Here is a 12,141-nt window from a genome sequence, read left to right as displayed (position 1 = left end):
GAACTACTGCGATTGTGCTTCCGGTTCATCTGGTCAAGTATCTCAGTAGAGAAAACCAAAAACTGACTGTCATGATGTGGCGAGAGCTGGTCAACCACTTGACGACTTATTGGAATCTTTAGCGGTTCTCCGTGTCACACGAGGGATCTTTTTCAGATCAAATATGTAAGGCACCATATTATAATACGCCACATACATACCAGGGGCTATGTCGTAGCCCCACCATAAAACTCCTATGGCTAAGTGAAAGTGTTAACGCCCTATAGTCCGATTGCCTGGTTCGCCGCATTATCACCTCCTTCATGGACCAAGACGTTGGATAAAGAGTGATTAAATGCTTTTTCGAACACCCCTGTACTTCCTACGAGGGGGCTGAAGCCGACGACTGGAAAACTTTCAGATTATATTACAACGGCCGCACAGGAGGAATACAAGCTTTTGAGCAAAACATAAAAATAGATTAATTATAAAATTGTCTTTACAATCCTCATACACCTCACCCGAACATTATGTATTTCAAGCACTGACCCTCTATGAAGTGGGCGGCCTCTAGGATGTCTTCAAAATAATGCTCCGGTTCAGGATGGTCCTTGCCCTTGGGTGGACTCTTCGCCGCAACATCGATGGCCTTCATCTTCCCCAGAATGTCTTGACTCGGGAAAAAGCCATCCGTGCACCCTCAATGCACGTTGACCGCTTCACAGCGTTGATACGCGGCACCGCGTCAACAAGCCTTTGCACCAAACCGAAATAGCTATTCGGAACAAGCTTGGTTGGCCACAACCGGATTATGACGTTCTTCATGGCAGTGCAGGATATCCTATGAAGTTCGGCTCATTGGGACATCTGTTCATTCAGCAACAGAGCGCGCTTTGATGCGCCAAACTGTGAACAGAAAAGCTTCTCCATTGCATACCCATCTCGCGCTTGGTAATACTGCGCCGCATCGGAAGAACTCTTCGGCAAGTCTAAGAACTCGTTCAGAGAACTCCACACTTGGTTAAGCTGAGCATAGTTCGGATCAACTCCACACTTGCAGCAGAAAGGGCTTACCAGCCGCAATCTCCCTAGCTTGCCGGATCTCCTCACGGGCTGCTCTGGTTTCCGACCACGCTTCTCTCGCCTCTTGTAAGGCCTTGTCCAGTTCAGCCGTTAAGGCTTTATTCTCTTTCTCCATAAATTCACAGCGGCCAGTAGCATTTTCCAGTTCGAGCGCCATAGTGGATATCTTCTCCTCGTCTTGGCGCCGTGCAGCTTGTTCGGCTTCTAACTCAGCCGATGCCTTTTCGGCAGCAGCATTGCTACATTGGGCCTGCTCCTTGGCCCGGGCCAGCTCCGCTCGAAGAACTTCAACGGCGGCAGCACCATCTACAGCCATGCATATCCCAGCATAGAACTTTTAGCATCATGCTTATACCATACAAATGTATGGGGATTGCTCCGAATACATACCTTGCGACTCGTTAAGACGCATATTGATTAACGCAAGGTCATCTTCTGCTCAAGGTTCCGCTGCAGCTCGGCAATATCCACAGTCTGGACAGTAGCCAAGCGGGAAGCAGCCTGTGTTCAAGTTCATCAGATTAGTCCTAGAGTATTTCTTTTCGATCCTCTGTTCGCTTCCCAGTGGAAGCCAACCCGAGTCTCAGGGGCTACTACCTATACACAGGTGCATCTTTGCAAATAAAACATGGCTGAAAACATTATATCACAAACCTCGAAGCCTTTTAGCAGGCTCATGAAGGCTTCATTCAATCCACTCTTCGCAGACAAAATCTTGTCAACCGTCGTACCCATCAAGGTACGATGTTCCCCCGAGACATACGCTTTTCGCAACAGGTCTCGCAATATATCCGGAGCCTCCGTGTCTCCGGAACCATCCTTTGAAGGAATCCGTTCACCCGTCTCCAGAATCACCGTCGGCTGCGAGCCAGATAGTCCGGGGCCTTTATTATCAGCCCCAGAATTCCGGACGGTCGGAGACCCACCTTCGGGTACTGCCCCATTTATCCCCTGCGTAGCTTGTTGATCAAGAAGAACCCTCCGTGATGACACTTCAGAGTCGTCCGCCTTATTAGGCGGTTGGGGGAGGCGTCTCGCTCTCCATCATCTCTGGGAGGAGACCTCCCGAAGAAGAGGATTGCCCAGAAAAACTCTGTGCCGACCTGTAAAAATGCATGGACACGTTACGCGTATCTTCGGTAATGGCAAAAGAGCGGGACGCTATCAAAGTACCCCGGATTCACTTACGGTTTAGTCGAGGGCTTGAACCCATGTTGGAGCTGTTCAACAACGTCGCTTTCCAAACCCAAGCCGCTCGACGGTGGCATCTTGCCCCTCTTGGGAGACCGCCCCTCCCAGCCTTCGGAGGCGGCCCTTTTGCTCCTGCTCGGTGAAGGGATACTGGCTCCTCTCTCGCCTCTGTCTTCAGGCGAGGAAAGGTCGATTTCTCGGGACTCAGTATCCGACTTACCTCCAGAACAAAGGTCATCCCGGGTCTTTTTACTCTCCTCTTAGCCCTCTCTTGCCGGCGCCTGGTATGGTGCCAAGGCCAGCATCCTTGTTAGTACAGGATCAGCTGCGTCTTCGGGGAGGGGAGCCGGACACCTAATCCGCTCCACTTTCTTTATCCAGCCCTGAAAAAGGATGGTTCGATCAGTGTCTTACCACTAGGTATCCGATTATGAGGTGTTCCGCAAACAGGCACTTACCATGTCCGCATGGTTACAGTCTAGGCCTACATCTTCGGTGGTGTCCGGCCATTGCTTTCGTTTCCCGAAAAATAATCTCCACATTCCTTCGTGCGTAGTTTCGAAGAACTGCTGAAGAGTCCTCGGCCTTTCTGGATTGAAATCCCACATGCGGAGAGGTCGTCACTGGCACGGCAGGGTCCGGCGGACTAGCATTACTTGAACAACGTTGACGATATTGATGTCCCTCTCAATGAGGCTTCGGATGCCACTTTGCAAAGTCCGCACCTTGTCCGTTGATCCCCAGTCCAACCCCTTATTAATCCACGATGCAAGCTGAATTAGGGGGCTGGACCGAAATGCGGGCACAGCTGCCCACTTGGAGCCACGGGGCTCGGTGATATAGAACCACCCTTGCTGCCATAAATCGGAAGATTTGGCAAAGGATCCTTTCAGCCAGACAGCGCTAGTAAGCTTGCTCACTACGGCACCACCGCACTCTGCCTGCTCCCCCTCTATCACTTGCGGCTTCACATCAAAGGTCTTGAGCCACAAGCCGAAGTGCGGAGGAGTTCGGAGGAAGGCTTCGCACGTGACGATAAACGCCGAGATAAGAAGAATAGAGTCCGGGGCCAGATCATGAAAATCTAGCCCATAATAGAACATGAGCCCTCGGACGAAGGGATTAAGTGCAAACCCTAACCCATGGAGGAAGTGGGACACGAACACGACCCTCTCACCAGATCTGGGGATGGGAATAACCTGCCCCTCAGCAGGAAGCCGATGAAGGATTTCTGCGGTCAGATACCTCGCCGCCCGAAGCTTTGCAATATCTCCCTCCGTGACAGAAGAAGCCACCCACCGGCCTTTACGGCTGGATCCGGACATGATTGGAGCTTGTGGAGATCGAAACCCGGGTGTTGGAACTCCGGGTAGCAAGGGTTGAGGGAGAAGCAAGCGTAAAAAAAAGACGGGTTTGTACCCCTATATAAAGGCCGCGAATATCGAACGTCTCCTCCTGGGCCTCAAAACTTTCCTATTCCCAAGGAGTTGTACTCAAGCGACGGTTGGGTTACCCACGTCCGGGTTGATAGGAATCCCCTAAAAAAGGGGAGACACGATCTCTGCTTGGATAAGTCATGCCAATAAAACCACGTCTCGAGACGTGGGATGGCGGGCTAGCTAACGGTTCGAAAATAATGGCCGAGCAGGCGTGATGTCAAATTACCAAAAAAAAGTTCTCAGCGGATCGGACTCATGTAAAATTATATTCTCTCTGTGGTTGTTTATGGTGTGTGTGACAGGTCCGGATACGATCATCGCTTCCGAAGACTGTCTTGGAGTTCGGGAAAAGGGGAACCCGCCTTGCAATGTCGAAGACAATCTGCGCGCTGGACTCCTCGTCATTGAAGCCAGGTTCAGGGGCTACTGAGGGAGTCCTAGACTAAGGGGTCCTCGGGCGTCCGGCCTATTATCAATGGGCCGGACCGGTGGGCTGTGAAGACATAAAGGCCGAAGACTGTACCCGTGTCTGGATTGGACTCTCCTTGGCGTGGAAGGCAAGCTTGGCGACCAACTATGAAGATTCCTTCTTATGTAACCGACTCTATGTAACCCTAGATCCCCCCGGTGTCTATATAAACCGGAGGGTGTAGTCCGGAAAGGATATACTCATTACCATAGTCATACAGGCTAGGCTTCTAGGGTTTAGCCATTACGATCTCGTGGTAGATCAACTCTTGTAATACTCATATTCATCAAGATCAATCAAGCAGGAAGTAGGGTATTACCTCCATAGAGGGGACCCGAACCTGGGTAAACATCGTGTCCCCTGTCTCCTATACCATCGACCTTAGACGCACAGTTCGGGACCCCCTACCCGAGATCCGCCGGTTTTGACACCGACAATCCCCCTAAAATGGATCATGTATTTTGATGGTGCCTTTCCCCTACAAGGTGCTCGGGCTGGTGTGCTTCTTGTTGCTCCCTCTGGGGAGCACTTAAAGTATGTCGTCCAGATGCACTTTGCCCGGGAAGAGGCAACCAACCATACAGCATAGTATGAAGGGCTCCTTGCCGGGCTCAGGATTGCTGCAGAATTGGGAATTAAGAAGCTTATCATTCAGGAGATTCACAACTTGTGGTGTGACAAGTCAACAAGGATTATCAAAGGCAATTAATGGAGGCACACGTTGAGGAAGTGAGAAGATTGGAGGACAACTTTGATGGATTGCAAACAGAGCACGTACCCCTTGCGGAAAACAGCATAGCTGATCATCTGTCAAAGTGTACTGCGCAGAAGCTTCCTGTGAAACTAGGGACTTTTGTTTTCCATCTTACTCAGCCCTCCGTATCCCAAGCAACAATGGCCCGAAAAAGGAGAAAGTTTGACTCAGGTAAGCCTCTCCCGGTAGAGCCGTCTGCTCCTGGCAGAGACCCTGCCGGAAACGACTCCTTGCCACCTGCCGGACCGCACCCTCCAGCCGGGCCTATGGACCCTATGAACGAGGCATGTGCTCCTGCAATTGAGGAGGTGCCACTAGTCCTCGTTGCCGAGCCCCAAGCTCCAACTTGGGTAAGGCACATAGCCCACTTCCTCCAAACCGGAGAGCTTCCCGGCGACCAAGATGAAGCTGAAAGAGTAGCCCGAAGGGGCAGTATGTATCAGTTTGTCGATGACACTCTGTACAGAAGGAGGCCCAACGGTGTGAAATTGAAGTGCATCTGCCAGGAAGAAGGAAAGGAACTGCTAGCTAAGATACACAAAGGCATGTGCGGCTCCCACATTGGATCAAGGGCATTAGTTGCGAAAGCATTCCGGCAAAGATTCTATTGGCCCACAGCCCTCCAAGATGCGGTCGAGCAAGTCACCAAGTGTAAATGCACCGCTCATGTGGCGAATGGCTGCCATGTCGTGGGTCGCCCGGCAAACCTTGCCGGGCTATCTTTCCAGCTCCACGCACTACAAAAAAAGACACATCCGTGACATTTTGGGCCGAACGATTTTTTTGTCATACTTATGACATTTCTATGACGATAATTGTGACATAACCCGGTATCATCATAGATGTGGTGGGGTCCTACTTCTATGACAAAAAATCATGACAGAAAATGGGTTTTTCGTCCTGGGGGGCCCGGAGACGCAGCTGCATGACATTCTTTGGGCCGTCCATGACGGAAAAAACGTGGTAGAAGCAAGGGCGAGGAAAATATCGGGGAGTTCCCAGTTACGGTGGGTGGTCGGGGGCCGAGCGATGCGCGTTTCTCTTGTATGTACGCGCGTGTGTGCGAGGCGTTGGGCTCTAACTGAACCCGAGCGATTGCACTGTAGGCTCTAACTGAACCCGAGCGATTGCACTGCAGGCTACGCGTTACTGAACCCAAGCGATCGATCGATCCCTTGCTGTTAACTGAACCTGAGTGATTCCTTCTGCTAACTGAAGCCGAGCAAACACTGCTGCCTCCTTCCCTGGATGAACAGTGAGCGTTGTTGAGGGGGTTTGGATGAACAGTTCCCGGTGGGGGGTTGGATGAACAGGACCTTGTGGTAGTAGAGATCGTTGCCGCTGGATTAACAGTACCCCGATCGATCGAGCCGGTGGATGAACAGGACCCCGTGGAGGGCTGGTTGAACAGGATCCCGTGGAGGGCTGGTTTAACAATAGCTGGTGGAGGGCTGGTTGAACAGTAGCTGGTGGAGGGCTGGATGAATGTGACGCCCCAAGACCAGCGCTCCAGATGCCTTCCATGGATTCCGAGATGCGTCGTGCGACTTGTTTGGTTCGTTGCATTCGTCATTGCATCATTTGCATTTCATTATGTCATCATGCATATTTCATCCGCATGTTTTCATAAAACTCAAAGTTGCCGTTTCTCCTTATCTCTGTGGCATGTCATCAGACCGTTTGTCTTCCTTGACCATTCTCAGTCCAACCACACACTTGACCTCGTCCGCCTAACCCCTCTTTGCACAGTGCATCGACCCCTCGCCCGTGTCCGAAACTTCCCCGAACCCGAACGAGACCATCGTCACCGTTGGGTCCGGATCATCCCCAAACATCTATTAAACATCTCCGTTTACTTAATTGGACTTCCTAACCTATATTTTCTCAGCTGTAACCCTAGCCTTGTCCGTCCATCCATCTAATCCTCGCCGCCGCTGCCACCCACTCTCCCTTGTTCCTCGGGAGCTTGTCCCATCGCCGCTGATTCCCTCCCTCATCGGGATCCACATCCCACCAACCACCACAGCCCGAGCTCCACCTTGTTTTCCCCACCGGACCAATCCATCCCAGCCATCTCGATCCCCACCAAGATCCTCCTCGCCACCGCTCGCAGCGTCTCCTCCTTGCTACGCAAGCTGCACGAGCGCAGCAGCCGCTCTGGCACCAGGCCCCCGCGCCCGTCTAGATCGAGACCACCAGCGAGTCTCCCCATACCCGCGCGTCCTTTGCCTCACCGTCATCTTCGCGTGCCATGCCGGAGTTCCACCTCGCCGGAGACCACCGCCGCTCCACCTCGTCTCCAACTCCGGTCACAGCTCCGGCCCGCTCGTTGTTTCTCCTTCACTTCTTATTCTCCCGTTCCCTCGGGTTCCCTCTCTCACCTGCTCTCTGTCTTCTCTAGGAAGCCCACAGGAGCTCCGCCCCGACGCCATGGCCGTCCTCTTCTCCAAGTCAGCCGCCGCCAAGCTGTCGTGGCTGCGCCATCGCACCCTTGCCTTCACTGCCGCGACCCGCGCCATCCCCGGCGAGCAAGCCGCCAGCAGCGCTGCAACCGTCCTCGTCCACACGCTCGAGTCATCGAGCGAGGACCTTGCCGCATACCTGCCCAAGGACCACCCGGTCTACCTCCTCCGGCCACATCCCCGTCGTGCCGCCAAGGTACCCCCATCACCGCACGCACGCACCACTCCTTCTCTGTGTCGCCCTGAACCTCCTCACCAGCTGCGTCTGTCACATGCAGGAGCCAGGGTCTCCGCCTCCTTCAGTTTGTCGAGTCGCCGATTCAATTCGCGCCCCGACCCCGATCTGGACTGGATCTCCTCTACTCCGCTGCCCAGTCACCGAATACGCCACGTTCGGGTCGGTTCCGGCAGACCCCGTCGCCAGAACTTCCCCTATCACCGTCTTCTGCATCGCCATGAACGTGTTGCTGACTCTGTTCCTCGTTCTTCAGTAACGAGCAGCAGGAGCCCGCTCTCTCACGTTGACCACTAAGGGCGCCCCGGTTGGCCTCTGCAGCCGCAACGCCTAAGGACCGCTCCAGCGCCCCGCTTGGGCCTCTTCCAGAGCCGGCCCAGCTCTAGATTCGGCCAGATCTGGCCCGATGTGAGCACCGACCCAAAACCCTCGCTCTTTAGCGATGTTCAGTTATCGTGCGCTCACAGTTTCGGCCCGATAGTGTTTTTTTCCTGTCTGCAATTTTAGCATTTATCCAGAGATTTTCTGTTTTGTAGAAAACCCCGCCATGTTCACGCATTTAATAACAAAATAACCATGCATCATATGTAAAAACTTTATACATGTAAAATGCTTAGAATTTCATCTAGTTTCATAATTTGCTACTTTCATCAATGTTTAAATTTTTTTAGTTGTTGTTTACATTTAATTTACTAAATGACATTCTAAAAGGGTTTATTTCATAACTAAATAACCGTAGCTCCGAATTAAATAAATTATATATGTAACTTGCTTAGAAAAACTGCATAGATTAACATGGTGGCATTACTTTGCATGTTTAACAACTTTAAAATATGTTTTAGGGCAGAATAGTACCAAATTCAAAATATGCATATGGGGATTTTCTGGAATTGTTGTTTGTTGTTTCCGGCCCCATTTAAATTGCCTAAATAGTTAGTTACTTATGCTTCACCTCTTGCCATGTTAACCAACATTTAATATTGATGAGTACCTAAATGAGAGTGAACTAAATATTTGAATGTTGTGTTTCGTCGTTGCATATTGAGCTCCACTTAATTTGTAGTGTTGTTTGTTGCACTTTGCCATGCCATGAATCATTAAACCGGACATGCATCATACTTGATTGTGCATCATGCCATGTTTATGTGATATGTGTGTTTACCATGTTGCTTGCTTCTTTCTGGTGTTGCTTCTTCTTAATAGTTCCGGTTACGTTGCGTTTGTGAGGATCCGTTCGACTACGTTGGTTCGTCTTCTTCATGGACTCGTTCTTCTTCCTAGCGGGATTTTAGGCAAGATGACCGTCACCTTGGATCTCACTACTATCTTTGCTATGCTAGTTGTCTCGATGTTATCGCTATGTCGCGCTACCTATCACTTGTTCATCAAGCCTCCAAAATTGCCATGATAGCATCTAACCTTTTCACCCTTCCTAGCAAACCGTTGTTTGGCTATGTTACCGCTTTGCTCAGCCCCTCTTATTGCAGGTGCAGTTGTAGGTTTTAACATTTGCCATAATAATACTTGAACCTAATAATTAATTGGCATAGGGCGTCATGAACCCGAGGATTTTCTAGATAGAGGGCGGGGCTAGCGCTGATGGTGTTGGTCCCAAACAGAGCCACTTGCCCTTCTTCCGAGATTTCGGTTGCTGTACGTAGTGCTCATCCGGTCGTGGCCTGAGACGAGATACGCGCGGCTACTATCAGGGTGTCGGCACGACGGGAGGTCTTGCTGGATTTGTTTTACCATTGTCGAAATGTCTTGTGCACCAGGATTTCGAGTCTGATCGGGTGTCCCGCGATGGAGGCTTGTCTCCGCGGATCGTGAGCTTGTCATGGGCTAAGTTGGGACACCCCTGTAGGGTTTAAATTTTTGAAAGTCATGCCCGCGGTTATGTGGCAGATGGGAATTTGTTAATATCTGGTTGTAGAGGACTTGAAGTAAACTCAATTAAAATATGCCAACCGCGTGCATAACCGTGATTGTCTCTTTTCGGGGAAGTTCGAGAGGAGAACACGGTTGGGTTATGATTGAAGTAAGTAGTTTAGGATCACTTCTTGATCATTACTAGTTGCGACCATTTGTGTAGCTTCTCATCTTATCCTGGTACTCCTAAGGTAGCCACCATACATTGCTTAGCCGCTGCTGCAACCTCACCACTTATCCTTTCCATACCATTTAAGCTTTGCTAGTCTTGATACCCATGGTAATGGGATTGCTGAGTCCCCGTGGCTCACAAATTACTACCAAAACAGTTGCAGGTGCCGATGATACCAGTGCAGGTAATGTCACCGAGCTCAAGTGGGAGCTCCACGAAGACCTTGGCCGTTACTATGTTTCGTTTCCTGATGATCAGTAGTGGAGCCTAGTTGGGACAATCGGGGATCTAGCATTTGTGGTTATCTTCTTTGCATTTGGGTTTGTCCGTAGTCGGACTATGTGTGTACTCTGAATGACGTATGAATTATTTGATATTTGTGTGAAGTAGCGATTGTAAGCCAACTATATTTATCCCTTTCTTGTTCATTACATGGGATTGTGTGAAGATGACCCTTCTTGCGACAAAACCACAATGCAGTTATGCTTCTAAGTCGTGCCTCGACACGTGGGAGATATAGCCGCATCGTGGGCGTTACAAGTTGGTAATCAGAGCCATCCCCGACTTAGGAGCCCCCTGCTTCATCGAATCGCTCACGTTGTTCAGTCTAGAACAAAACTGTTTTGAGTCTTAGGATTATATATATCGGAGAGTAGGATTCTTTTTACTCCTCAGCCCCTTCGTCGCTCTGGTGAGGTCTCCTAACGTAGATGTTTTGACTTTCCTCTCCTAAAATTCATGAATTTTTTTTAGGATCACGTGGGTATCTTGGGATCGTTCTGATATTCTTGTGACAAGAACATTGTTCTTGGTGCCTCATGACATTTAGGGGTTGTGGCAGTGTCCCGGGGAGTTGAGCTCTGAGGTGTTGTCGTCACAATTTTATCGTTGCAGTTCTGGAATACCTGAGTTTGCCGACATCGAAAATCTCTTTTATGCAGCCAGTGGTGAGATAACCTCGACGCCACCCAGTATTGGGGCGGGAGTTCGGGAGTATTTCCATAGCTTGTATAATGGATGCTTTTCGAAGGTTGAGGTACACGATTTCCGGAGTTTTCTTGGTTATGTCTTAAAGGATGGATACAGCTGGATGTAGGGATTGTTTAGTTTGGTGAGATATATTGCTTCCCCTGTATCCCCAACACCAGATTGCATAACCAGAAAGTTTCGGGAGTTAATAGGTGGGAATTCAAGTAGCTCCTAGAATATCTTTCCGACAGATGCATGATATGAGATTGGGGTTCGAAGTCTAGTGGTCCGCCTGTCCACGGTTGGTTTTACAGTGGTCTCATTGCGTCTTAAAGAGTCCTTGGCTATGCTGACTCGGGGACGCTTCGTATGTCATGTGCACCGCCTTGTACATGATGGTGCTGTACGATCGAGCCCGTGTGGGCCCCACCATGAAAACTTCGGATGAAATTTTTATCATATGTTTGTTTCCGGCTTATTCTGCAAGCCAAATTCTTTGTTTTTATTTTGGTATTCGAGTTGCTTCCTTGTCAAGGGTTGATTCCATACCTTTCCAAAGCGGCGTTCTCATATTTCTATGTGAATACTAATCCTTCTTGATCATCGAGATTGTCATGCCAATTCTTTTCAACCGGCATGCTTCCCTTCAAGTGGATCCGATCTTTTCAACATCTACAAGATAAATTCTAAGTTTCTCAACGGTTTTTGTTTCGTCCGTCCCAAGTTGCCTTTGTTTTCCCGCCCTCCCACCCTTTTTCTTCAAGGACTCAGAGATATTTAATCAACTATCCATTTTATTCATGTGATGTCTCTTCATTCTTTTCAATCAATATTCTTATCCGGTGGTTCTCATGAAGATGCTTTACAAGTTCATTATTCTTCATTCTCATTTTCTTCTCCGGTGGATTCAATTCAAGCTTTTGGTGTTGATCATATCCCTTTCCTCGTTTCAAATGCGTTCTCGTGTTGGTAGTTCTAATCCAAGCATCTCTTGATCATTAACATGGCGATACTTGTATCCGAAGTGCTGAAGATATCTCAGAAGATTCATGTTTCCATTCTTAATCCGTTCAAGCTATTTGGAGATTATTATCTCATTCAAGTCATTTAATTCAACCGATGCAATCTCTCTTCAAAATCATTTCAACAGTGTTTCTCTTGAGTGGGACCTAACCCACAGGTCTTTTCCCAGGATCTTACCTGACTCTTCTAATTCTTTACGGAGTTATTCTCAAATTCATTTCAAAGTTTGACGTAAGAATGAATTATCATCAGCCATATGTCTTTCTCTAAGATCTTCCAAATTATTTTCATCGTTGGTTCAAACTTTCTATTCTTCATTCCGGAGTGCCTCGACAAATCATGGTAGAGTTTCTCGTCATCATTCTCGGATTCTGAAGACCGAAGAAGAGTTCATTTTAAATCCTTACCCGTTCTTCCAAAGATTCATGGTTCTAGC

At 49.3% G+C, this 12,141-nt stretch overlaps 1 protein-coding gene across 4 annotated transcripts; it reads left to right on the top strand.

Annotated features, from left to right (window-relative positions):
* Nucleotides 1-6,815: 6,815 nt before the first annotated feature.
* LOC109784183 (uncharacterized) lies at nt 6,816-9,115 on the top strand. Of its 4 annotated transcripts, XM_040398645.3 has the most exons (4): nt 6,816-7,223; nt 7,328-7,573; nt 7,656-7,774; nt 7,869-9,115. In XM_040398645.3, exons 1-4 carry the CDS (start codon nt 7,167-7,169, stop codon nt 7,900-7,902), a joined length of 456 nt encoding a protein of 151 aa, XP_040254579.1. In that variant the 5' UTR covers nt 6,816-7,166; the 3' UTR covers nt 7,903-9,115. The 4 variants fall into 4 exon arrangements, with proteins under 4 accessions (XP_040254579.1, XP_040254577.1, XP_020198371.1 ...); XM_040398643.3 differs by having other exon boundaries at nt 7,656-9,115; XM_020342782.4 differs by having other exon boundaries at nt 7,317-7,573; nt 7,656-9,115.
* Nucleotides 9,116-12,141: the final 3,026 nt, after the last annotated feature.

Source organism: Aegilops tauschii, chromosome 2 (genome assembly GCF_002575655.3).
Source record: "Aegilops tauschii subsp. strangulata cultivar AL8/78 chromosome 2, Aet v6.0, whole genome shotgun sequence".
Taxonomy (NCBI): Eukaryota; Viridiplantae; Streptophyta; class Magnoliopsida; order Poales; family Poaceae; genus Aegilops; species Aegilops tauschii.
The sequence above is the reverse complement of the archived record's forward strand: the minus strand, read 5'-3'. Positions and strand labels throughout refer to the sequence as shown.

Bases quoted from the DNA above. Each gene is read 5' to 3' on its own strand.
- LOC109784183 (XM_040398643.3), top strand. From the start codon at position 7,167: ATGCCGGAGTTCCACCTCGCCGGAGACCACCGCCGCTCCACCTCGTCT. The intron at 7,224-7,327 runs GTCACAGCTCCG...GGAAGCCCACAG, and splicing joins CCACCTCGTCTCCAACTCCG to GAGCTCCGCCCCGACGCCAT. The intron at 7,574-7,655 runs GTACCCCCATCA...TGTCACATGCAG, and splicing joins ATCCCCGTCGTGCCGCCAAG to GAGCCAGGGTCTCCGCCTCC.